Source organism: Motacilla alba, chromosome 3 (assembly GCF_015832195.1).
Source record: "Motacilla alba alba isolate MOTALB_02 chromosome 3, Motacilla_alba_V1.0_pri, whole genome shotgun sequence".
In the NCBI taxonomy this organism is placed as follows: Eukaryota; Metazoa; Chordata; class Aves; order Passeriformes; family Motacillidae; genus Motacilla; species Motacilla alba.
Genome location: NC_052018.1, coordinates 59,328,710 through 59,354,514, shown reverse-complemented (window position 1 = coordinate 59,354,514; position 25,805 = coordinate 59,328,710). Strand labels below are relative to the sequence as shown.

Sequence of the window (25,805 nt, the reverse complement as noted above, 5' to 3'; positions counted from 1 at the left end):
TAAAATCTAGAAGCTAGATTATATTATTTTCATGTAAAAGTAGAAGTTGATAATGAAGCATCAACCTGGAGGAGGGATACTAACAGAGTGATCACCAGGTGGCAGGGCTGGTTTTTGTGTGTACAGTTTTTTGTTTGGTTTTGCCTTTGGTTTTTGTTGCCTTTTTCAGTGCTCAAAATGTATCTAAGTGCTGCAGGCTTGGATTTAAGCTGTGTTGGATCAGAACCAAAGGCCTGCCTAGGTCCAGCAGGATTTCTTTAGCAGCAGCTGCCTTGGTCAGGTGTCAGGGGAAGAGTTAAAAAAGAGAAATTATCACGAATCACTGGTCAAAACCAGGGAGGGAAGTGCTTACATCTTCACCTGCAAAATTAATTTCTCTTGTTCAAAGTAATATTAGTAGCTTTTAAGTTACTCCTGAATTATACTGAGAAGTTTATGGATTCATCTCTGGTCTCTTCAGCATTTTGAATAACACATTAGAAGAAGATTTGTTACATACCACCTATGATAAGGATTTGCATGAAGGTAGTCTGGTGTGTGTGAATTTGGAATATAACAAATGGTTATAGCATCTGGAATATACGTCAAATGGTATCTCCTCTGTGTATGGATTTATTTCATTAGTGTGTCACTTAAAAAACATTAAAAATGCAAAAAGCTGTGAATCTATTGATAGCTGCTTATGTCCAGGTGTTTTATGAACAATATCCCAGATCTAGGTATTTGAAGTGTAACCAGAATACTTTTATAAAAATAGAAATTGTTAATGGAGGGTTTTGAAATCCGCAATAATTGGTTTTCCTCCTCCTGTTTGTACAGGTGAAGATGTCCTCTGCAGGTACTTCAGCAATGAAAGGATACCCCCAATCATTGAGGAAAGCCCCTCCACGCAGCATCCGCTCTCCCGGCCAGTGTCTGACAAGCATTTAGTGAGGGGAACGGATTATATTCGAGGCAGCAGGTGTTTTATGAATACAGACCTCCACAACAGTGCAACAATTCCTTTTCAAGAGGAAGGTGCTAAAAAATCATCGGTTACATCATCCACAAAATCCTCCTCGGCTGAGCCCTCACTGCTGGTCAATTGGTTCACGAGACTGAAATTGTTGACTCACTGACTTGTCCCCAGCGCTGTTACCAAGTGCCTTTGCTCGTCGGTCACACTTCTCTACTTTGCAGCTTAACTGACACACAGTGACTAACGCAGTATTCTTTTCCTGGAGAATCTCACACTTTAGCCTTTTTGTTTGTCATTTTTGATGGATCAGAGGGTTTCATAGTGCAAGGAGGGAAGAAAGATCAAGTTCCTCTTCCTGGCCAAAAACTGAAGGTGTTTATTTCCATGGAAATGAGTAAAATTTCAATGAGGTAGAGGCCACAAGTGACCTGGGAAATGCGTAATGACTCAGAGGAAAGCATTGCATTACTGTGAAGTCCAGTGGCACTTCCATTGTCTGAATGCTCAGAGGCTTGGTGCAACTGGCAGGGTGTCAGAGTATGAAGAGCTCACAGAAGTTGTCACTCTCCTGACTGGGAAAATAAGCAGGGAAACAACAGTTTCATGCAATTTGGAGATGCTGTTTCCAGTACTGCACGAGTTCAACCTTGTGAGGAAGAAGAAGTAGTGTTACTGTTCTTTCTCTGATATCCAGAGTTCCTATGAAGTCTTAGGAAGAGAGTTCTCTTATGCAGAGATTTTAGGAAGTTGGACTAATTTAATTATAAATCAATCCAACCTTATATATATAATCTATTTTATTTGAAATCACAGTACAAATAAGGAGCACTGAACAACTACAGTGCTCATCTGTGAGGGTAAATGGATTGCTACAACATGCCAAGGAAATGCATCTGTAGAGGTGGTGAAAGAATATATATTTTTTCCTTAATTGTTTAAGAATGACTTGCTGTTAACCAAAGTAACCTTTAAAGACAGTCCTGTTGGACTTACAAGAACTTTTACAGTGGTTCAGTTTTTGAATGTTGTTGTTTTTATGAAAAATATGTACTATCATACACTACAATTGTAAGACATCTTGCTATTTTCTATATAGCTCTAATTTTTACCCCTCCAGAATTTTAAAGTAGCATTGGGTATTTTGGGAGGAAAATAAAACTTGTTTAACAAAAGAAGAGGATATTAAAGAGGTATTGTTTAAGAAGGAATGTACATAAGATTGTTAGTATGCAAACAGTTGTGTTTAAAGTTATTTAAATGTTAAATATAGTTGTATATATTTTTACATTTAAACAGATAGAGTTTGTACCTTCTTGTATTGAAGTATTGGGCACAGCTTAGCCAAATGAAAAGAAAATAAGATTTTTGTATTACCTTCTAATTATAAGGCTAACTATTTTTGTAGATGATACACTGCCGACAGCCTCTACTCCTTTGGTCTTGCTGAAAAGAAGGATTTGTATTTAATGATTGGTGGGGAAAGAGGGAAGTTAAATGCTAGTTTGCACTTAGGACTGGGGCAGGAATCACATGTGATAACAGGATGTTAAAAACACAGTGTAATTCTGTCTGTGAAGATGTCACCATTCTGCTGCAACGAGCTGATGAAGTTGTGCTACAGCCCCACAGGGAGAGACAGGGTGTTTCATTCACTTTTCAATTAATTACGTTTGGTTGTGACTCACTCATGACTGGGGAGGCTGGTTTGGACCTTTCTGATCAAAGCAGTTATGTCTGTCTTCTGCCACTCTCCTCCACTCCCCGAGATGGCAGTCTGTACTAGACATGAACTGCTGCTGTGCAGCTGAACCCTGTGACAGTTTGGTCCTGCCCCCAAGAAAAGGGCTGAAACTGCCTTGTTGTAGGCTCTGTGGTGTAGTATAGTCCAGCCTCAAAAAGGCTGAACTGTTCTAAAGGTGTTGTCCAAACAAGACTTTTAAAATGGAAATTCTGCTCATCTTCAGTGTTGTGTTTTCTGTACTTAAATAATGAATGGGGGCCAATATGCTTAACCTCTTATTGTGTATAGTGAGTATAGAGGATGCTCTACAGTTTAGGGGTAAAAAAAAGTCCCACAGATCTAGGAATAAATCACAGCTCATATCCTTCTGGATAACCTGCAAAAAATTCTGCTATTATGCAAAAACTTGGCTCATCTCTTGATGTTGAATGTACATGTATCTATCCCATCAAAAACTGTATCTAGGCTGACTTCCTTAATGAGTACCATGTATATTTCCAGATATCCTGCCATGGTACAAAGTACTCCACAGTACTTTGAATACGCTGTCATTGTGGCAAAACAATGCAGTTAATTGGAAAAGATCATAAAGCCCACTAAAATGGAAAATAATATTTAGTACTGTTGCATATGTGTATAGTGGGGATCGTACACTTTTGAAATATGGAGCAGGCTTCTGTTAAAGTCTGTAGAATATGTGAAAGCCAATACCTTTGGTTTCTCATACATAACCATTGCAAAAAAAAAGTCCTATTTTGGATGGTAACATGTGAGAGGAAATAGGACATAAAAATGAACACTAACGGCTTGTAGAGACAGAGTGCAGGGCAATTCTCCAAACCATGTGTTTCCTCTAGTATTATGGACAATTAAATTAATCAGTGTTTGAAGTCTGGATGACCAACAGAGGTGAACACAGTACTGAGAGTATTATACTAATTCTGTGTTAATCAATGAACCAATAACTTTTCCTTTTTCATAAGCTGGGCTTGTTTTACAAGCAACATGCTCCATAGTCTTGGTGCTTGTTGAACAGAAAGGAGAGAGACTAAAAATCCAAAACTTAACCAAACCAGGAAACAGATGGTAAAGACTAGCTTTATAGTTGGAGAGGATAAAGAATTTTTTTCTTGCGTAAATGTTTCTTTATTCCAAATCTTGCATCCTGTCCCTTTCCTTGCAGGTTTTACTTCCCTAGGAGCTTTCCTGCATTCATCATTCAATTTTTGGAATATCTTACACGTGATCCGAGCAGAAAGGCTTGCGTGCTCATGCATTCTCAGAAATGCCTTTGCTAGCAGGATTGGTATCTCGGAGGAGTGTGAATGTTTGCTTCTGCTTGAGTTTTCTGCACTAAAATATTCATCTCCCAATTTTCACCGTACATCCTAGTGCACCATCTCGAAGTGTGAGATAGAAATACTTGTGGGCAATTGGAAAGAAGTGTTGTGTCCTTTGTCCTGCTGTACAACTGTGGCTTCTTTCTTTGCTGTAGCCTGAGCTTTACTTTGCACATGCTGTGGTTATGGAGCACGTGCTCTTTGTAGCTGTCACATAGGAATGCTTTTGTCTCCTTGCCGGCTGTAAAGTTTTCATAATGGACAAGAGCTCTTGAGGAAGCCACTGACTTAACTCAGCATATTCTGTGATTCACTTAAAATGTAGAACGAGCACTCCAAAAAAAACTCAGTTTGGAGAATGCAAAAAGAGGGGTCAGGCTAAGCTAAATGTATGGGTCTGTGTTGTGTCGAATGCTGCTTCAGCTGAGTGGCAGTAACTCTGCAAAGAAAGCACCCCACACAACTGCAGCATGCACATTTGTTTCTACCAGTACATTTGTATGGTGCTGGAATATGAAATAAGGGCAGTCTTTCAAAGCAGTTATATATAGTTCCACACGCCACACTTGAGCTGTAAGATATATTGACAAAAGCAGTCAAGAGCTGCTGTCAGTGTGTAATTTCACCAAATTCTGCTGCCTGTGCTTCTGCTGCATCAGTTTAAAATAGTAACCTCTCTTTATCCTGTTGCCTGCACAATGCAAGTCCTTAACAATCAGTTTTGTCTTCCTTTGTGATAGCAACTGCTAGTAAGATTGTGTCATTCCCACAGGGCCTCGTGCAGTGGTCCAAAAGCTTAGTTAGTTTGGGTTATTCTGGACTTTGTCCAGAAGTGGAAAGTCAAATTTTAAAAACAGTGTTGCAGCTCCAGCATCGCTTAAGAGTTGGGATTTTTTTTTTAATACATACTAGATATGAAACAGGCAGGAGTTGTCTGTTGCTCATACTTTGCCAGTGGAAGAAAAAATTAGGATTACATAGTCAATGGAGGAAAAAACCCCAGAACTTTGGGTGTCCTCCAGTTCCTGCCAGTGGGAGAAATGTGTTTGTTTTAGCATGACACAGAATAGATGTAAACATTTCTTTTTAAACCTCCCTGTGTGGTCACCTCAGTTATTCGGGATGATGTAAGCCACTGGCTTTCTCCCTTAAGTGGTTGTGGAGTTATCCAATATATTTTTTTGGGAGAGGGTAAAGATATCTTAGACAATTATGTGATTGATTAACAGAGTATGGAGACAAGACAGAGTAATTTGGCATAAAATAAGTGCCAGAGAGTGCTGAGTTATAGGGAGAATCCTTGGGGTCAATTTATGATTGTGGTTGCTGTTTGTTCTCTGGTGAGGGTGAATGTTCTCTATGTCAGACAGCAGCCAAGGAATCAGAGGACAAGAAGTCCAGTTTACTGTGCCATCTTCAGCTGAGTGGGGTAGTTGCTTGGGCTTTTTTGGTTGGTTGTTTCTGGCAGCCCACACCCTCCTTGGTAAGTGTAGCCCTTTTTCAGTGCAAGTGAGCCAGAGTAGGAACTGTTGAAACCTACCTGTGGAGCAAACCTGACAAGATTCTGATGGATCACTGGGCTGTGCTGACTGATGGTGCTCAGCCACCAGGTATTTAGATGTGCTCTGGGAGTGCCTTTGCAGGTGAGGGGCCTCAGACCCTTGTGACCTTTGCTTAGAAGCTTTTTTGTTTGGGCAATATTTACTGAGAGGCATACAATATGCCACAGTCTAAACTGATATTCAATGTTTTGACCGTGTATTTAATGTTTTGGGTTTTTTCCAAGTAACTGCATGTTTCTCAGTGCTACTTATTAATGTGTTTTCCTCTTTCATCCCCCATTAGCTGTTTTCAGTACCAATGTTTCTAATGAAATCCTCCCATATTTCCAGTGAAAATGTTCATAATGCCAAGTAGTCACAAATGAGCCATAAAATTTTAATCTGTAAACTGTAAAGGAGCCCCAACCAAACAAAACTCCATTAGCAAAACATAAGAAAAAACCCCCACATTTTCTGCCTTGTGAATAACAACTTCATGAATAATAATGAAACTACGATTTTCATCCAGGTGAAAGATCAGTCAAACTTTAATGGCTGCATCTTGGGTGATTTGTTTGAGTTTATTACATGACAGTAGAAAGTGAGGGCTGTAGTTCAGGTATTGTAGATTCATGTAGTGCAACTGTGGTGTTTAAATGTGCCTCCACAGAATGTGACCAAAGGCTTTCTTAGGTGTGACACAGTTATAGCTGAAATTCTCCCATGTCACTGAATGTCCCATTGAACATGCAGAAGTCTTAATATTGTCTGGTGCATTTCTTGACCACTGGTTTCTGGGGGGAAGTTGGTATAAGTTCCTATAAGTGAGCAGGATGAGAGCAAAATAAATTATGTCCTAAATTAATTATTTCCCTTTTCCTATGTCTTTCTGACCTTTTCCTCCCTACATTAAGGCTAAGAGACTTTCCAAGAATTTATTTCACAAACAAACAGCTATAAAGTCTTTAATATTTATAGCATAATCAGTTTGTTTTGATGTCCGAGATAGTTTTGATCAGAGCCTTCCAGCTAAAATAGTGCTGCCCACAAGACAACATTTCCAAGTTCTTGATTCATGTAAGAATTCCTCTCTGCTTAGTAAGTAAGTAAGCTGTTGGCTTAGACTTTGCTTTGAAGTCACTTAGACCACCCCAAGCAGTCCTTGGTCCTTTAGGTCCAGACACATCAGCTTCTTATCACTGCATAGGAAGAAAGGTCTGGTTTTTTCTCCTCTTTCGGAGTTTTGTAACATTGGATTCATAGGTTGCATTGGAGAGATGGGTGTCGACCTCCTGCCATTCCCTGCCTGCCCTCTGCTGCTGTCTGTGCAGTGGCCATGTGGGATGGAGGGACAAGAAGGCAAGGGCAAACCCATCAGCTAAAGCAGCAGCCCCTTTCTTCCCTCCCTCATGCTCAGGATATGAGTGACAGGCCTCTGAATAAAAGGCTAATGGGACAAGGTACATGATTTGCAAAGTTGGTTTTCCTGCGGAAGTACGGGAACATTGTGGAGTGACATGATATGTTGCTCAGTGTTAGCACAGAGGGAGCCATTATCTGAGAACCGAAAAGGTTTGGCAGCATATGAGCTCCCTGTATGGCACAGGCATGTTTCACCTAGTGCTGCACAGAGAGGCCTTTACTAAAGCAAAGGGGACAAGTGAGCTGGGGCAGTCTGGGAGAGGCAGTCAGGCCATACCCCGGGGTGCTCGCACATGGGTGAGTCTGGTCACAAGAAATGCATTTGACCTGTACTGACCATGGCCGGCTGCTGTGCTTGGAATGGATGTGGTCTGTGTGGGAAATAAGGCTTTTAGAAGGCTGTGGAAGAGGCTCAGGTTTCAGCATCATGACTCATTTTCCCAGTGGTTGACCAAAGCAGGGGGGAGGTGTGATGAGAAGTACTCCTCCTATCTTTCTCCCCATCAAGAAATGTCAAGGAGTGAAAACAAACATCACCAGAAGTCTGAAGTTCAAAAAACCTGTATCACAACAAGGTTACCAAAGCACATGACTTCTCCCACAAGTCACTCTTGCAAATGTGGATTTTTCATCTAGTTTGCAATGAAGCATTTGGTGTGTTTTCAAAACGCAGAAGATTTTAGACACCCTCTGGTCTCACACAGTATTTGCTGTTCATGTAGCTGGCTGTGAAGAGAGACAGCTTGGCTAGTGAGGCTGGCTCTGGCACTGTTGTCTCAGGGCAGGAGCTGTGAGAACTGCATCACCCTGACTAGTTTGATACAAGCTTTTTGGGTTGGATGTGCATAACATGCTTACATTTTAAAATGAAGTGAAAGTCAGTTACAAAATCACAAAAACATACAAAAGCCATTAGTGGGAGAAGAGATGCTGCCAAAACATTGTTCTCTGGTTGCTCTCCAGTACTCCTGCCTAGTATGCTCCCCCAAGACTAAATTCCAGGTGCTGCCCTGGTGGAAGGTGGCACTCTACATGACCCCAAAGGCTCGTTTCCATTGTTGAAAGCACAGGCCAAGCAATGTTTCTGTTGTTTTTCTCTAAGTCTTCAGTGATTTCCAGTGATGACTAGTCTATTCAGTCTCTTGCTACCTCCTCCCTTTGCTCAAGGTGCCCTTCCTGAGCACCTCAGGCAGTCTCGGCATTGTCACACCTGGGTGCCTGCAGAAGGCAGTGTTGTGTTCAACATGCTTGTGCTGCTTTTGTACTTGAGCATAAATAAGAAATTCTTCCACTAAGTAAACAGGGTTTGTCAGGCAAGAGGTTCTGTCCTCAGCACTAGGTCTGAGCACTAGGTTCCTTATACTTTTTGTGTCAAATCTGATTGGTTGATTATAGCTATAGCTATTTTTGATTTATGATTGAAAGGGTGAAATGAAAATAGGATCTTGTTGATGAAGAAGATTCAAATGAACATTTGAACAAATTAATAAAGAAACTAGAGAAGTAAGACCAGGCACTAATTCTTTATCTGAGCAGTGCTAAACAAAAAAATACACAAAGTAAACGTGTATGTGTTTTGCATTTGTGTGAGGTTTCATATCTCAGCCTTCTGTCTGGAAACTTTTAATATTATACTCCTACAAGTTCCTTGACAATGGGCTGCAGGTAACTGTAGTTTATGATCAAGCTGCTGCTGTATTATTGTACAGTTGTATTTTGGGAGAGCAGACTGCTTGCTACACCTGGGTTTTCTGTTCCTTCCCAGCCCTCCCACTCTAAAACCAATGCACATTACATCAGGTGGCTTTCAAAATTATAAGCTCATCGCTAGATCCTCTTTTCACTGTCCTACTTGGTTCAAGTTTTGAGAACAATAGGAAAAGTATTTTTAAAGGCTGAAGATACTGCAATACCATAAGCACAGGAAATTATTGATTGGTTTGAGAACTGGAGCCATTGTAAGGTAACAGATATGCTGCTGTATTTAAGATGAAAAGTTTTTCTTCAAGTAGAAATTGGGTTATGTTCTTGGACTATTAAATACACTCTTGATTCAGAAATGCACAAAGCACCATTTGTGCCACTTAAAGTTCACATGGAAAAGCTGAATCATCCAAGCCATCTGAATGATGCACACTCTTTGGTAGTTGTTTTCTTCATCAGGCAGCTGGTGATCTCTCTTCCTGTATTCAGGGCTTGGGTGGGGGAGGAAAAAAGGAAGACAGAAAGGAGTCTCTAGGGTGGGGGGAGAAGCTATTGCTTCATGTGTGCAAACTTTTTGGTTTTCCTGAGATCTCTCTAAATTTGTGGTAAGTTAAAACTATATTAAGAGGACTGAAGAGGCAATATATATTGCAATTGGGTTACAAAGTGTTTTTATTTTAAAGTAATAATGCTTTATGAACATTTTAGGCATGATTTGTTTATTCTATTTCAAGCAGTTCTTCATGGGGGAAGACATAGGATATGTGCTAGGGCTGGGGGTCCTTCAGACTTGGTAGCTTCTGTGTCTCCTGCTCCCCTCTTGAAAGAAGGAGGTAAACTGTGAGATTCGTTGCCTCAGTCACCAGCCAAAAAATGGTAACTCAATTTCTCTCGTGCTGCTCATGTTGTAAACTTAACACTCAATTTACATATTTGCCTGCTGAAGCTCAGTGGAAATGAAGGGCTGTTTAGTGCTGAAAAAACTCCCTGGTCAGGAGTGGGACAGACATGTGACAGGGTTGGGAGCACAGTAGTTTTGCAGAAAACCCCAAATGTACTCCCTGCAGCTACATCCTTAGTTTTCTAATTTATGATGTATCTATTTTTCTGTGGATATTTTTTTTATATTGGCATTGGTGAAGAAGCTTTTTTCTTTTTTAATGATCCATCCTTTTATTACAGTCTATCTTACCTAGTTAGATGGAAAGGTTTTTTTTATCAAGCCTTGTCTTCTAGTTTTAACTTTCTGACTGTAATGGGTTGGGGATTTAATTGTTCTGTATTGTACTTATTAGTACAGTTGAAAGGGTCTAAAGAGCAGCAGAATAGAAAAAGCAGTGCAGAAAGGCTTTGCTCAGATCTTGTTTGTCTGACTTTTCTTTGGGTTTTTCTTTTTTTCCTAAGTTGAAGAGGGACTCAACCAGCAGGCATTCAAATCTTTTTTTGAGTCTAAACCAAACTGTGTGACTCTGTCAGTGTGAGAAATGAACTGCCTGGGAATTGATGGCAAATTACTTGTATTTCTAATCAACACAGAACAGGAAAAAAGGGCTGGGGCTCTGGTTCTCAACAGATTGTTCAAGAGAGCCTCTCATTAACTGTGCAAGGGGGGCACTTCCATTCCTTTTGGTGCCAGTCATTTTAGGGCTTGCAGTGCCTGCAATAACCTGAAGTACTTACCAAAGCAGGTAGTTTTAGTGAGGGGGCAACAGCCCCTCTTGCTTAGACAATACTGGCCTTTGAGAAAATATGAAATTAAACTATGTTGCATAGTCTTAAGAAAAGATTATTGCACTGGTGTCAGAGGAACAAACATTAAAGATTTATGTAAGAAATTTATAGGACAAGAGACAATAAGGCTAAATTACAGCAGAGATCTTGAATTTGGTTGAAAAACCTGATGTCAAGGAGAGTTAAGCACTGGTTTAAGATGCTGAAGGGAGCTGTGAAACCTCCATTATTTGAAGTCTTAAAGAACGGGTTAGGCAGCATCTGTTAGAAATAGGCCTAGTACAGTTGATCCTGCTGGGAGGGACAGACTTAATGATCTCTTGATGTCTCTACAACCTTCTGAATTTGCAGAGATGTGAGTAGGCTGTGTGTGATTGCATCCTTCTAGAGTTCATCAAGTGCTTTCAGGCCCTTGTGGATAAAAGCCACCATGCACACTTTACCATAGCCATGGTGATATTTGGAGGTTTAAAGGACCCTGAAGCAATCAAATGAATGCATGAGAAGATGCAGTTCAGGGCCTTCACACAGGAAAGAGGGATAGGGAGCAGTAACATTCAGATTCAGTAATTTTGCAGTTTTGAACTTATCTAGAGTAAAAGCATCATCGAAAGTTACCATTGTTGTTCCTTCAGTTGAGGCACTTGCAGAACATTACAAAAACACCACTTTTTGTTTTGAAGAGCCGTGGGGGTTTTCCTCTTAATAGAAGGAAGGTATTAGTAATGGCGCTACACTTCTGACAAGGAAAAGCATATTGATAGCTCTAAAATATAGTTTGGCCTTTTAAAATCAAGACAATAGACCTACAAAACCTGCTCTTTTATGCTGCTTCCTGATAAAGTTAAAAGACACATCCCTACCATTTTGCATGTCATTTTTAATTTTTAAAAAGGAAAATAACTTGCAGACAGGTAGGGCAGCTCTGTGCTTATGGAAGTAGCTTGTTTCTGTATGTAAGTTCCTTGTTAGAACAAGTTGTGAAGCATAAAAGTACCCACCTTCATTTTCTTTCAACCAGTGGGTGGCCCAGGGGTATGAACTTTATGGGGAGACACACGTGTGGCATGGTACCAAGAAATTAATTTCTCATGCAGTGCAAATCATCAGTGGCCAGAGTCTCCAGAAAGCAGTACCAGACGTCCTGAATATTTTGACATTCAAGTCTGCAGAAAGCTCCAAAAAGGGGGAAGTGAAAGAATGGTGGCAAGTCTCTTGCAAGCAATTTTAGGGATGTGGGACTTCATTTGCATATGAGTGTGACAGCCCTTCTAAGCAAAAAGCATGGTGGGAAGTGGGATAGACTTTTTCTTTACTACCACTCAAAGTACTGAGCCATCTGCTTTTCCATGTCATCAAGGAACACTGTCTGGTCTGCTGCCTTTATGTCTTCTGTGGAATATTTACTCTTTCCATAACTAACACATGTGCTTCTGCAGACCTGCCAGTATTGCCCTCACTATGATTCAGAGTGTACGTAAAGCCAGTAGTTATTTTAGGAAGCAATAGCTGAGTCTCTGCATCAGATTTCAAGATACATTTTTGGGCAAGTTTTCAGATAATCCATTTATATGCAGTTGAAGTGCTTTGAAGATATAAAGTGCCATGTTACAGATAAGTACTGATTAGTCATGCAAATAAATGGAGATATTTTAATTAGGGCAATTTCAACATGACTCGTACTGTGGAAAAGAGCCCATGTAAACATATTAAATAGATAATTTATTAGTGGGAGCAACCTGTGATTAAGGGTGTCATGTTTTAATTTTTGGGGGGGAATAATATACTTTGCAAAGAAACAATGTAAGAGAGTAAGAGCCTGACAAGCCAAAAAACAATAACAGCCTCTGTTTTTCAAAGTATTTATAAAATTATAAATAAGATATTTGCATCTCTTCATGTCTGCTTGAGCCACAGTACAACTCCAAGTAAGCTGGGCATGCTGAACTATGTGGCAATCTTGCCAGCTGGTCAGTCTGAGACTACTTACATATCCTGTGGTGCTATAGTAGCTTTGTTCTGGGATTTGCCATCACTTTTCTGCCAGGATCCTTTCTTGCAATAACTTTTATGTGTGTGTGTGTGATCTGTCAGCACCCTGACTGGGAGAGAGACAGCAAGTGACTGGGGTGTTTGCCACGAGACCTCAGATGTTATGTAGGAGGTGTGGTGAAGTGTTGCTGGGTCATTCTATATCTAGTTCAGAGTCACTTTTGTATGCATGTGCAACTATATGTAAGGTGAATAGAAATGGAGGCCAGGATCAAATTACTGTTTTGCTATACTTGCTCAGGAAGGCTTCTGAGAGTTAGAGCCAGACTCTTCATGTTCATGGACATGGTTGCACACTTGGAATCAGGACTGGGTACCTCTGTAATGAGGAATGGAGCAGAAGTGTATACGAGAATATCCGACTATTGTTACTGATATGTGTGTGTTTATCACCTTTGACAATATATCTGGGCAAAGTAAGTGATGAATATTTGATGAACTACAGGAATACATCCATGAAATGATTCCTTGCCTCTTTGTTTTTAGTGCCAGGACTTGTTCATAGAAGTGTGCCAAAGTTAACCTCCAATTAAAAATCAGGAGAGGCAACAGTTTACCCCATGGTAAACACCATGCAGTGGCTCAATTTACTCTCTGTCAGTTAGTCACAACACCCACAGTCTTTTTAATTTATGACTAAAATGCAAAGGTGTAATGTAAGTGGATTTTCCAGTCTGGTTTCCTAGGTTCAGTGGAATTTGCCTGAGCTTTATATAAGTATAAAAGTATTTGCATGTGTGTATGCCTGTGGGTGAATGTATATAGCCATGTACAGAATTCTGTTTAAACTACTCAACCATAATATTTGAGATGGAATGGCATGACTTGTCAGCTCTGTCTTTCAGATTCAGTCTTTTACCTTTGCTGAAAACCTTCCAAAGAGCTTAGACTTACAAACTATAGTCAAGGAACATGAGTCTGCTGTTGCCATATTTCCCTGTTCACACAGCCCCCTCACCCAGAAAGATGATAAAACCAGGCTCAAGTGAAAGTTTACTGAAACAGCTTTTGTGTAACTTCTCACTTTATGCCTATATGAGGTAGATTTCTCTTTTTTTTTCTTTTCTTTAAACTGAGAATGTGAAAATTTATTCTTATATAATTGTTGAGGTTGCAATTCCTACTCAGTAGGTGCCTGAAGCTCCTACAAAAGTTCAGTGCAAAACCTATTTTTAATCATTGCTATTCTCCTGGTGTCAGGGTTACACTTCAAGTGCAGCTGTGTGTATCTCTGCCTTTATAAAAAGAAGTCAAATTTCATTTAGAGTTGTGCTTTGAAAAAAAACCCAAACAACTGCTGTGACTTCATGACCTTTCTAAAACGTGTTCTCTGCCTTTTAAATAGGGACTTTCACTTGAAGGAATTTACAACAGATTTTCCTCTGAGTCCTTCACACTTAGATCTTGGCTTCATTCCAGAGCGTAGAAACTAGATTTGTAATTGCCTTATTTACAAGGCAGGGTTTGCCCTTCTCCTTATTTGCTTAACTTATTGGATTGTAGACTATTAGGCACCACTTAACCTTCTTAAAATAATGTTTTATTTCTATTCCTTTTCTGATAAATAACTATTTATTCTCCTGAAAAAACATCATCAAAATGAACAGAAAAAGTGGATTATTCTGAATTTAATTTGTAATATAAGAGACTGGGTTTAGCAGAATGGGAAAATAGATGAACTGGTCCTCAATTTGATTAGAAGATAATTTGACTTAAAATTCCTGTTATATTTTTTTCCCAAAAAATTATGGACTTAGGTAAAATTTGAGTAAAACAGTGGTCTGAAATTCCATTCCAGGCTTTACAAAAGGCTCAAGCACAGTAAATGTTTTGGGGAAGAAAACCATTATTCCCAAGGGCTTTCGGCTTGAGATTGTTCGTAAATTATTTATTTTTACCATCAGTCTCTGCCTCTTGGATACCTGACCGGCTCCAGAACACACAGAACCAGCACAGGGACACTTGTTGGGAACACTTGTGCTTTCAGGACATGCTTGAGCCTTTCTCTCTCAAACATGCCATCATATGCCCTTTGGCTTCCTCGCCATCCAAAACAGCTCCTTCTCAGTACTTTACTCTTCCCAATGATCTTATCCGCAGGTCCAGCATTCTCTTTAGGAAGAGAAACTTAATGGGTGAGACTTAATGTAGTCCAGAGTGTGTTTAGGGACCAAATGGCTATAAGAGAGATCCAGAGTGAGGTGTTTATCTTCCCATTGTCTGTCTTCCCCTCTGGACTCCTCCCACTGCAGAAAAGGGTGGCAGAAGCTCGAAGTCCTGCTAACTGGAGTGGAGGAGGAGAAGAATGATGCCTCTTCCTTGCCAGGGTAAGGCTGTACCATGGATCCATGCAGAAGAGTAGCCCTCATCTGGAATTTCTGGACTATGTTTTGCTGCTGTATTATTTAACCTTTTTAAAAAAATATTATTGTGTGAGCAGCTGGCACTTGCCATCTGATTGGTGGCGCCATTAGGCTTTTATCTGTGTGACTGCTGTAGGAGAACACCACAGGAATTACTCAGCTGGTTGGGCTGCTGAGGGTTTGTCAGTGGTGACTAACCCTGGTTGGATTTTCTAGTCCTCTCAGCCCTCTCTTTCTTCTAATCTCAAATAGATTCTGAAAATATTCTGAATTGTAAAAATGGACTTGTCTGTAATAGTGCAGCAAGCAGATTATGTATCACAGCCTGCTGCACAAGTCCTGTGAAAATTGTTTGCTTACATGGTTTCCTACGCGGATTTTTTTTTGTGGCATTTGACTGCTTGGCTGAGCTGTGTAGGTCTCTGCTCCCAGACAAACTTCTGCAGTGGGAGAAAGATGTTTTATTGTTCTCTGTGGATGAATCCTGGTATTCATAAAAACACAGCCTGTCTAGTCATGCACATAAATAAAAATCCATTCAGGATAATGATGATAAAAAGGGAACATATATATGTCAGATCATATTCTGTAAATACAGACAACAATGAGCTTTCTAGAATCTACTTAACTTGGTCTTGGTCCTGCAGGCAGTTATCAGCGTGTGAATACTTTTATGTAGCACTGTTGACTTTTAGGACTGCTCGAGTTTATAGGATTAGTCCAAAGGCTGTGGAACACACATAGTCATTTTGTTAAACTCATCTAATTTAAAGTGTTACCGTCTTCAGGCTGTGGTCATGCCTATTTTGTATTTCTTCACTGGGGGAAGGCCACGCCCGAGGTGGCTGTTAACTGGGAGCTGACAAGTTGTGAGTGCAGGTCCCAGGGTTGCTGCAGCCTGCCTGCCTTCCCTTCCTGCATCTCAGCCTTAGCAAAAGGAAGGTCATGGTGGAGAAAATAAAGTTTAACTCTCATACTGTGAAGTCCTAGAAGAGTGAATATTTTCAGAAGTGTGGACCAATCAAGAACTAGCCATGGCTCTTTGTGTTTCCTGTTTGGGGCCAATAGGACTGACTTTTTATACTGCATGTAGCTGATTGCAAGATTTGGGTGTGAAAATTCTTATTAAGGCCCTCAAGTTTGACATCTGGAAGGAAACAGAATGGCTTGTTAGGCCTCATCTGCAAGCTAAAACAACCAAATTAAAAAAAAAAAAAGACTTTGGAGCTAAATCACTGTTTAAAACCATTAAAAACAAGACAGAATTTATGAGATTTACTTTTTTTTTTTTGAGAAGAGATTTAAAGCGCATTTGTGTTCAATATGGTGACAATGAGCACTGATATTTGTAACTATACTTTTTGATACCTTGAAGGCTTATGAGACGTGGTCTTTCAGCAGACATTGAGCTGATGCTCATTCCCACACCATCACTGTTGTTGAATTGACTGAAATGTGAATGTCCAGATATCTCCTTAGGGGATAGTCTCATGCTTCATCATGTGCATGTGTGTTATCAGAATTCAGGTCTGATTGATTTCATGCCAGTGAAAAATAGTGTATAGCTGAGTGGTAATGGAAACCTGGATACAATGAATAGCAAGAGAAGAACTTAAAGGGAAAGAATGAGAACAGGAAGCCTAATATTCAGCTTTTCTATATATAGAAAACACCTCAAGGGTAAGCACGTACTGTGTTGTATAAATACATTCAAAATGTGTTTTGTAGGGACATATTTTCGATGTGTTGTCATGATCAGAAACACATGTAGACTCTGAAAAGTTATGTGAAGCATGCAGAACCCTTGCTCATGCACATAAGTAGAAGCTATGCACAGTGTGTATGTGTGTAAACATTCAGCTGGAGGAACAGTCACATAAGAACTACTTCAGAACCATCCCTAAGTCAGGAAGCCACAAATTATAGGTCTGAAATTTGCCACACTGGCATGTCTACGTAAATAAAACTGACTGAAAAGACAGGAGAGAGGAAAAACACATTTACAAATAGTATTAGGTTAGAGAAGAGGAAAAATGCTAAACCCTTTTCTTGGCTCCAGTCAGAAAGCTGGGAGATTATTACAGGCAGGATCTTGCAGACTTTAGCTAAACAACTTCCTGGTGCTGAGTATGAGTCCTGATTTTATTTATGTATATGCATACAGTCAGGGCTTTACACATAATCATTACTTTGATAGAGGCCAAGAGGGGGCATGGTTGGATTTGTTTTTTCACTTTCCAGGCACTTTGTCATCATCTTACTCCCTCTTTGTCTCTGCCAAGTCTTTGGGATGGAATGATGTCATCTTCTTTATCTACCTAGTATCTACCATGATGAGCTCTTGATCCTGACCAAGGGTGTTGGCTGTTTCATGAATGCTGAATTGAGAAGCAGCCATAGGAAAGCTGAATTTCTATTGCAGACAGCAACACCTCAGCTAGAGTAAATACAACTGATACTTGTCAAACCACTGAGACAACTGCTAGTTGTCACAAAGCCTTATATAGGCCTCGTTACGTCAGTGCTCTTCCAGTCCTCCCAGCCTGTGCCAGAGCAAACTCCCAGAGCTTCTCTCCCCACTCGCTTGTCACACTTGCAACTTCGATTCTGCTGCAGCTGGGCTGATGGAAAAGTAGCTTGGGAAAAGTAGCTGCTCTGAATGATCGGTCGCTTCTCAGCCCCAGATGTTCCTGGAACTGAAGTAAGCTCGGCAGGTAAAACACAATTCTTGGAACTGAAGAGTGAGAAAAGGGGGTGTCAGTAGAGCTGAAGAAAGAAAGCAAAGTCAGCTTTTGTGTTTGTTTGGAGTAGTCTTTTCTTTCTGTCTCTCTGAAGAGACTCACTGGGCAGAAGTGTAATTGACTCTGATGTGGAGCACCCCCACATGGTAGAAAAAGTCTGGTGCTCACTTCATGTCCTGTTCATATCTGGAAGGTCTGTAGCACAAATGGTGAGAAGGTAGCAAGAATCACTGCTCTACCTACTGCACTCTCCTTGGAGCTCTGCCCAAGTCCTCTGCTTCACCAACTTGGAGGATGTAAGGGAAGAAGAAGAGAAGGGAAAGCATTATGTAAGTTGAGGAAACTGCCTCACTTTCTAGCAATGTCTGAATGTTTTAAATGGTGGGGTAAAAGGAAGAGTTTTCTTGAATGTTATGAAACTAGAATTGAACACACAAGTTCCACTCTATCATCTGGTTTCTCTGCAAAAAAAATATTGGGACGTTCCTCTGTAAGTGCCTGGAAGCTGGGGGCTTTCTATAGGAGAAGGTTGGGTAGGTTTAAAAAGTTTAGTTTTTTTTTTAGGCTCTGCTGTTGCACATAACCCTAAGGAAAATGGCTGTCAAGAAGGCATCAGCACTAATGCTGTTATGTGAAGACTGGAGCACTGGTATCCCTTGTACCAGAGTTGTTTCTGTGGGAGAGAACCTTCTGTTCTTGTTCTGAAAGCTGACTTCTGTGTCATTGTAACTATGGTATTGCTATCAACTTCCTTAACTTAAAATCAACTTCCTTAAATTCCTGGTTAGGAATTTTCAATCTTTACATATTTTTATTTCCTGTGTTGAAAGGCTCATTGCTGCTGTTAATGAGGTGGATAGATCTCAGCCAGCATTCAGTAACAAGTACTTGTTCTGGGTGCTGGCTGGGGACTGCAATCCCCACATCTGGGGAGCAAAGTTCCCTAGTGTTTTGTGGATTTACACCTGCCCTTCACAACACTTCCATCTGCAGGAGAGAACAGCCATTGCTTTCCTTGGATGATTTGAGGAACTGAGACGGAGGTAAACCAAGCTTGCTCAGCACTGCAAAGCAAATGAGGGAATGGAAAGGCCTTGAACTGTAAACCAGTGCTCTTCTGCAGCTGGACTATCTTCCCTGCTGTCAATCTCCTAACTATTCTGTTGCTGTGGATAATTCAGTGGTGCATGGCAGTGGTCACCAGCCATTATTCAGTCTTTGAAATGTGCCTGCTGATGGGGTTTCTGTGCCTGCAGAGGATTCAGCTGAACTGTATTTAGTGAAGAACTTGAAAAAATTAAGTCTGCAAATTAGCCCTGAGAAAAAAAGTACAGTTGGATATTTCTCTCTTGTGGACTAAAATGCACAGTTTTCCTTACTGGAGGAGAGGGAAGGAAATGGTTTGAGCTGTGGTCTGGAAAAGTTGTTCAAAGAGAGGCTTAGTGTTTGTGTTTTGTGGTGTTTCCACTGCCTGCTCCATTGTGTAAGTACTGAGCAACGTGTCTTTGGGGACAAGGTGCCCATACTGCTGTCACCTTCTGCAGCAGAAGGCTGAGCAGACAGCTGCATGTGGGGGAACCTCTAATGGGTATAACCATTGAAATTAACCTGTTGTCTTACAGATTTTGGTGCAGTCAGATTTATATGTGGCATTTCTTCTAAAATATCTTCATACCTTGTTCCTAAAAGCTTTTTAGCTATGTGTAATGTTCCCTTTGAGTTTCTTTAATATAAGAGAAACATGTGATAAGGCAGAATTGGAAAAGAACATTTAAATACTTAATTTGACTAGCATTTTTGGGATTAAAAATATTAATAACTAGTGCTTTATTTAATACCTTGTATATCTGTAGTCTCTAACATTTTACACAAATGAATGCAGTTCCACATTACCAACTTCTACCATGCTTTGGTTAGGTGGAGTTCCTGCAGTCATACCTAGGAACTAGATATCTTTTTAGACTCTCCTTATCTCCTCTCAGAGGATTAGAAGTCCCAAGGAGCATCCCACTGAATCCTTAGTCCCGCAGGCAAGCCTAGATCCCTGCTTAGCTCCGCTGGAGCAGGGCACTGCACCAGCTGTCACATTCTGCTCTTTAAACCAGTGCTTCATCCAACCTTGGTGCAGTGGCTGGACCAGGAAAAGTGCTGCTGATAGAAATCTGCTGTGGTCCAACAAGTAGTTAATGGTTAAACACTCCATGGCCTCAGAAGGCTGGGTCATACTGGTTCAGATTTTTAATGTGGGGTTAGTCTGTAGAGAAACCTATACCGAGTGTTTCCGGCAGACCGCCCAAGGGGTGGGAAAGGAAGACTTCTGTAAATTCACTTCTGTACAAATGTATGCTCAATGAATGCATGCAACCTAGCATTTATTAAACAAGTAGGTTTTCCTAGCAGAAGAGATGAGCAGATGTTCTGCATATGGCTGGGGCATGGTGCTGCTTCCCAGCAGAGCCTGACCCCCGTCCTCTCCTGCCAGGTGTCACCAACCCCAGAGCGTGGGGCAGCAATGTCCTGCTGCCTCCTGCAGCCTCCCTGACCCTTGCCTTGGCTTTGAGGCGAAACTGTCATGGTTGTTTTGATTATTACTGGTAATCTTCCACATCAGAATTTCTGAGAAAACTAACATCAGTACTTAATATGTAGGGATCTTTTTTTTTGCTGATGAACAAAACCTTTTCTGTTATCAAGATTGTTTAGCAGGAAGTGCTCATCAAAAAAAAAAAAACCAGCCTGGATAAAATTTATATTCCATATGGCAGAGGTTAAGGGGAATGACAAAGAAAGCATTATATATCTCGTCTTTATTTAGTTTAACAAATCTAGGAACCACACTGACTTCAAATTCAGCATCAATCTGGAAGTTAAGAAATCAAGTAACTTTAAAAAGTGGATCTAAATGATGTGACAATGTGTGTTGAGAGAAAAATAAGAGAAACAGCTAAAAGGACAAGGTATTTGAAATGGCATCAAGACTCTTTAACTGTGCGATTAATAGAAACTAAGAGTAAATATGTATCCCTGTCAAGGAAGATTAAAAATAAATACCAATAATATGACAAAGATGGTATATGCAAACAACAAACTACAGCTGTCTGTTAGAAATAAGAAGGTTTTTTTTTTTTTCAAAAATTTGGAGTCATATCCAATTGGATAAGAATGGGAAAGACCATAAGTTCTGGCAAATATTTTGTCTTTTTGGTTTGATTGCTAAAGTTATAAAAAATGGACTGGGGAGGAAGTCACAGCAAAATCCTTTCAGATCATTAGAAAAAGAAACCAGAGAAAGATTTTGACACTGTTTGAATTGTAAAAGAAGTAGGAAAAGATGATAAGACTAAGAAATAATATTATTATATATAGTGAGCTTGTACTAGATGTTTCTAGAGACAAACTTTTTAACTTTTTTTTTTCTTTTTTTTGTGGCAGAAATCTAAAGATTTCTAAACATTTTCTAAATCCAAAGTCCCAAAGTGAACTACTACAAGAATGAATTTTAAACCAAATTAGTAAAAAAAGCTTGCAGATCATGAGTACCCATCAGTGTTCATGGAGAATTCTAAAGCAACGGGGAAAAGGAAATGCTAAAATAGACACTGTGGCATGTAATTTATTAGCTGAATTAGTACTAGAGGAATAAGAAGAGGCAAATTACAACAGGTGGATTCATATGTATCAAGGGAGATACACTTATTTTGGGTTTTTTTGGGGGTAAAGATGATGCTCTTCATAAATCCAGCATTCCTTGGCTTTATGAGCCAACCTGAATTGAAGATGTATCCAGCTGATAGGGAATGTTTTGACACAGGTGTGTTAATTCAGATAAAGAGTGGATTTCTGAAACCAATCTCCAGATTATTCCCACTTACCCTGCTGTAGTTCACATGGCAGACAGATCTTGCATTATACAAAGTGAGCATCCTTAGAATAAAATTAACCAGATGTGCTCCAGGAGTGCACTGCTAATGAGTCCACGAGACTGGACTACTGGTATTCATTTATTTGTGTGCATGGCAGATCCTTGGCACTGCACACTTTGCTCTATAGATTCATTGCTGGTAGCCTGCTTGCCTATGTGTGTACCACTGCAGCAGGCTTGGATTTCCAGACATCTTTTTGCAGGGCCATAGCCAAAGGCTCGTGACAACTAAGGCAGCTACAGCTCTTTTGTGAGCTAACAGCTAATGAAACAATGGGAAGCAAAGCCTGGAAACAAGGTATGGAAAAAGGCAACTAAGGTTTCAGTGCATTAAGACTCCTCAGCTTGAAAAAAAGGATTGACAGGTAATCTGAAAGGTCACGACCACCACTGAGGTGGTTACAAAGTGGCAGTGAATACCTATTTTCCACAGGAAAACTAGTATGCACCATTTGTTAAAACAATACAAACAAAAAGCTACAACCACTACCTCAAACTCAAACAAAAAAACTGGCAGTAAATTTAAAGAAAAAAGAAGTACTTTTTCACACACTGCAAAATTAAATTGTGAGAGTTAGTGCAGATTTCATTTTCCTGAATATATAAATGGGTTTAAAAAGCAAAGAAAAAAGTTTATGGAAGGACAAGCTGTTGAGAAATGAAGCTCTGCATACAAGGAAGCTCTGCAAATCTTCCTTCAGGATGTGCCCAGACTGTGAAATGGCAGAATTCCTGATGGAGACCTCACTTGACATTGTCTCCGTTCTGGCTCTTTTCCTGTGCTCTGTTAATTTCCACTTTACCTTTATTCTGACACAGTTTGAGCACTACATAAAAATGCTACTTTTATTTCCTCTCAAAGTCTGGCATATGATTAAGTAAATATGAAAAAGTAATAATCCATGAGATCAAATTTCTTCAGCTTGTTCTTGAAGATACTAATACTTCCTCTCTGCATCCCCTTGGGACACCCAGATTATTCATATTTCTTTTTGTGCAGCAGTCTTGAGTCAAGCTCTCTAGAAAGATCTGAGGATGAAATCGGCACATGTACCTTACTCTCTAACAATATTTAATATTGTCTTGCAAAGCCAAAGGGAGCTTGCTTTAATTCTGGAGATGCTGCTAGTGCTGTGAAGGCTTGCATGGGAACTCTCAGCCTTGTGCACCACCTGTGACCTCACTTTCAGAGTCCTGCTGTAGTTTCCAGCTTTGGAAAGTGGCTTGTGTCAGCCTTGAGACAATGTTGATGTGGTATTTGGGACAAAGCTCAGCGGTAGCAGGGAGGTGGCACAGGGCAGGTGGAGGGGTGCTGTGCCAAGGACTACAGCAAGCGAGAACACTCAAACGGCATTCGGTAGTTTCTGACTCTGAGAAGCACCCGGGAAGTTACAGATGTGGTTACAGATGTTGTAGCAGGCTGAAGTACAGCAAGGGAACTTTTAAGTGGTGACACTGGAGAAAATGTACAGCTTCTTCGAGAGCTTAAATTGTAAGACCAGGTGGCTGGGTGTCCTGGTCAGCAGAGACTGCCCGGTAATCTATGGAGAGCTCCTCAAGAGATATGGTGCTTTTCTAAGTTCCAAAGGTCCTTTGAACTTTGCAGCCAGAACTGGTACAGGCTCTTGGAAGAAACGTGTAACAAAGTGGGAATCCGTACCACTGGCTTGTTTAATCACATCTCTCTTGCTTTCTCAATTGTTATTTCTCACTCTTTCTGTGACCATTTACCTTTGTTCCCCTCAATCTTTTTTTTTTGAGCATACAGGGAATTCCTCTATAACGGAAGCTGTTGGAACTTTTAATACATAAATGTGAAGAGATTGTTGCAGTGCTGTTAAGCCTCACATAACAAGTTTTTTGTGTTTCAGAAATTGTTTATAGTGGTGGAACAAACAAGCAGGAGTAGCAGTGGGGTTGGGGAGTTCCGAGCCCTTCCTGAAGTGCCAAAGGACATGGGTGGTAATGTCACTGAGTCATGTTGGCCAGAGGGGTGGAGGACAGTGAAAAGGCTTCATATCTGCTTCATTGACAAGGGCTTGAACCTTGGTGCTTTCACCAAATAAAATCATTAAGGTTGAAAAGACGTCCAAGATTGTCGAATCTAACCTTTGACCAAACAACAGCTTGTCAACTTGACCACAGCACTAAGTGCCATGTCCAGTCATTTCTTGAATATCTCCAGTGGTAGTAACTCCACCAATTCCCTGGGCAGCCCATTCCAATGCTTAACCACCCATTCAGTGAAGGAATTCTTTCTAATGTCCAACCTGAACATCTCCAGTGCAGTTTGAGGGTTTTCCTCTTGTTCTGTTGCTGGTTCCCTGGGAGAAGAGACCAATCCTCACCTGGCTACACCCTCCCTTCAGGGGGTTGTGGAGCCTCCCTTTCTCCAGGCTATACACCTTCAGCTCTCTCAGCTGCTCTTCGCAAGATTTGTGCTCCAGATCCTTTACCAGCTTCATTGCCCTTCTCTGGACATGCTCCAGCCCCTCAGTGTCCTTCTTGAAGTGAGGGGCCCAGAACTGGGCACAGCACTCGAGGTGTGGTCTCACCAGTGCTGAGTAAGGGGGACAATCATTGCCCTGCTGCTGCTGGCCACACTATTCCTGACAGACACAGACCAGGATGCCACTGGCCTTCTTGGCCACCTGGGCACAGCTGGGTCATGTTTGGTTGTTGACCATCACCCCCAGGTCTTTTCCACCTGGGCCAATTTCCAGCCACTCTTTCCCATCCCCGTAGCATTGCCTGGGATTGTCATGACCCAAGTGCAGTGGCCTTGTTGAACCTCATACCACTGGCCTCAGCCCATTGATCCAGCCTGTCCAGATCCCTCTGGAGAGCCTTCCTACTCTCCAGCAGATCAACACTCCTGCCTGAGTGTCACTCATGAACTGACTGAGGGTGCACTTGATCCCCTCATCTGGATTATCAATAAAGATATTAAACAGGACTGGCCCTGGCACTGAGGCCAGAGTAACACCACCCGTGACTGGCCTACAGCTGGATGAACTCCATTCACCACCACTGTCTGGGCCCAGCCATCCAGCCAGTTTTTAACCCAGTGAAGACTGCACTTGTCCAAGCCATGCACTCTTTTCTTCTGGGAAAATACTGTGGGAGGCTGTATCAAAGGCTTAAGTCCAGGTGGGCTATATCCAGAGCCTTTCCCTCCTCCAGCAGTTGGGACACTTGTTCATAAAAGATCAGGTTGTTCAAGGCAGGATATGACTCTCCTAAACCCCTTCTGGCTGGGCCTGAACCCCTGCTTGTCTTGTACTTGTGTTTTTTCACTCAGGTTTATCTGCCCCATGACCTGCCTTTGCACCAAGGTCAGGCTCACAAGCCTGCAGTTCCCTGGATCCTCCTTCAAACCCTTCTTGTAGATTAGCATCACATTTGCTGATATCCAGTCATCTGGGAGCTCCCTGGTTAACCAGGACTCAGGATGAATGTTGGAGAGTGGCTGAGCAAGTCCTTCCACCAGCCAGTATCCTTGGGTGAATCCTCTCCAGCCCTGCAGACTTGTGTCTAAGTGCCTCAACTGATCATTATCTACTTCCTCCTGGATTGCAGGCTTTTTTCTCTGCTCTCTGTGTCTGTCTACCAGCTCGGGGGCCTGGTTACCCTGAGGATAACTGGTCTTTCTGTTCAAGGCTGAGGCAAAGAGGCACTGAGTACCTCAGGCTTTTTGTTATCCTTGGTGACAGTGTTCCCCTGCGTAAAATATTTTCCTTGACTCTCCTTTCGTTGTTCATGTTTTTCTAAAACCCCTTTTAAATATGTTTCACAGCAGTGGCCAGACTGAATTCTAGCTGAGCTTCCTCCTTTCTGTCTACATGACCTAACAACATCCTGAGTTGCCTACCCCTTCTTCCAAAGGTCAATATCTCTCTTTTTTTCACTGAGTTCCTCCAAGAGCTCCCTATTTAGCCAAGGTGCTTTCAGGGGTGCTTAACACTGGTCAGTTCTGGTATAAAAGGAAAATAAATGGTTGCTTGTGGTGATGAGTTTGAAAATTATAGTTGACAATACCATAGATAATATTGCCTTTTAATCAAGGATTGTTTGGAAGCCTTTCTGAGAGCTGGTTAAGCAATCACTCTTACTACAAAGGAGAACCAGGTGGGATATCCTCAGCGGTGCCTGCATGGGAGGCTTCAGCACCTTTGCACAGAATTGCTGTCATTAGCAATGTAGAAGTGTTGGTAGACGTGTCACAAGTTCTCAGGCTTTTATAGTTTTGTTTAGTCGGGGTGCAATTCAGTCCTAACATTCTCACATTCC

At 41.1% G+C, this 25,805-nt stretch overlaps 2 protein-coding genes across 7 annotated transcripts in view; both read left to right on the top strand.

The window, feature by feature from the left end:
- Positions 1–2,251, top strand: part of CNKSR3 (CNKSR family member 3) — a 54,968-nt gene extending 52,717 nt beyond the window's left edge. Inside the window, exon 13 of the mRNA XM_038130483.1 lies at positions 820–2,251. Within this exon, the coding sequence (XP_037986411.1) occupies positions 820–1,118 (299 nt within the window). The 3' untranslated portion in view covers positions 1,119–2,251. The remainder of the gene's footprint in view (positions 1–819) is intronic.
- Positions 2,252–2,404: 153 nt separating this feature from the next.
- The window catches only part of IPCEF1 (interaction protein for cytohesin exchange factors 1), an 87,545-nt gene continuing 64,144 nt past the window's right edge, over positions 2,405–25,805 (top strand). Inside the window, exon 1 of one of the 6 annotated variants that reach the window (XM_038130488.1) lies at positions 2,405–9,311. The gene's annotated coding sequence lies outside the window, so the exon portion shown is untranslated. Of the gene's footprint in view, positions 9,312–17,367; positions 17,923–18,406; positions 19,077–25,805 lie in introns of those variants that run through there. The other 5 variants (XM_038130489.1, XM_038130486.1, XM_038130485.1 and 2 more) reach the window with 5 other exon arrangements.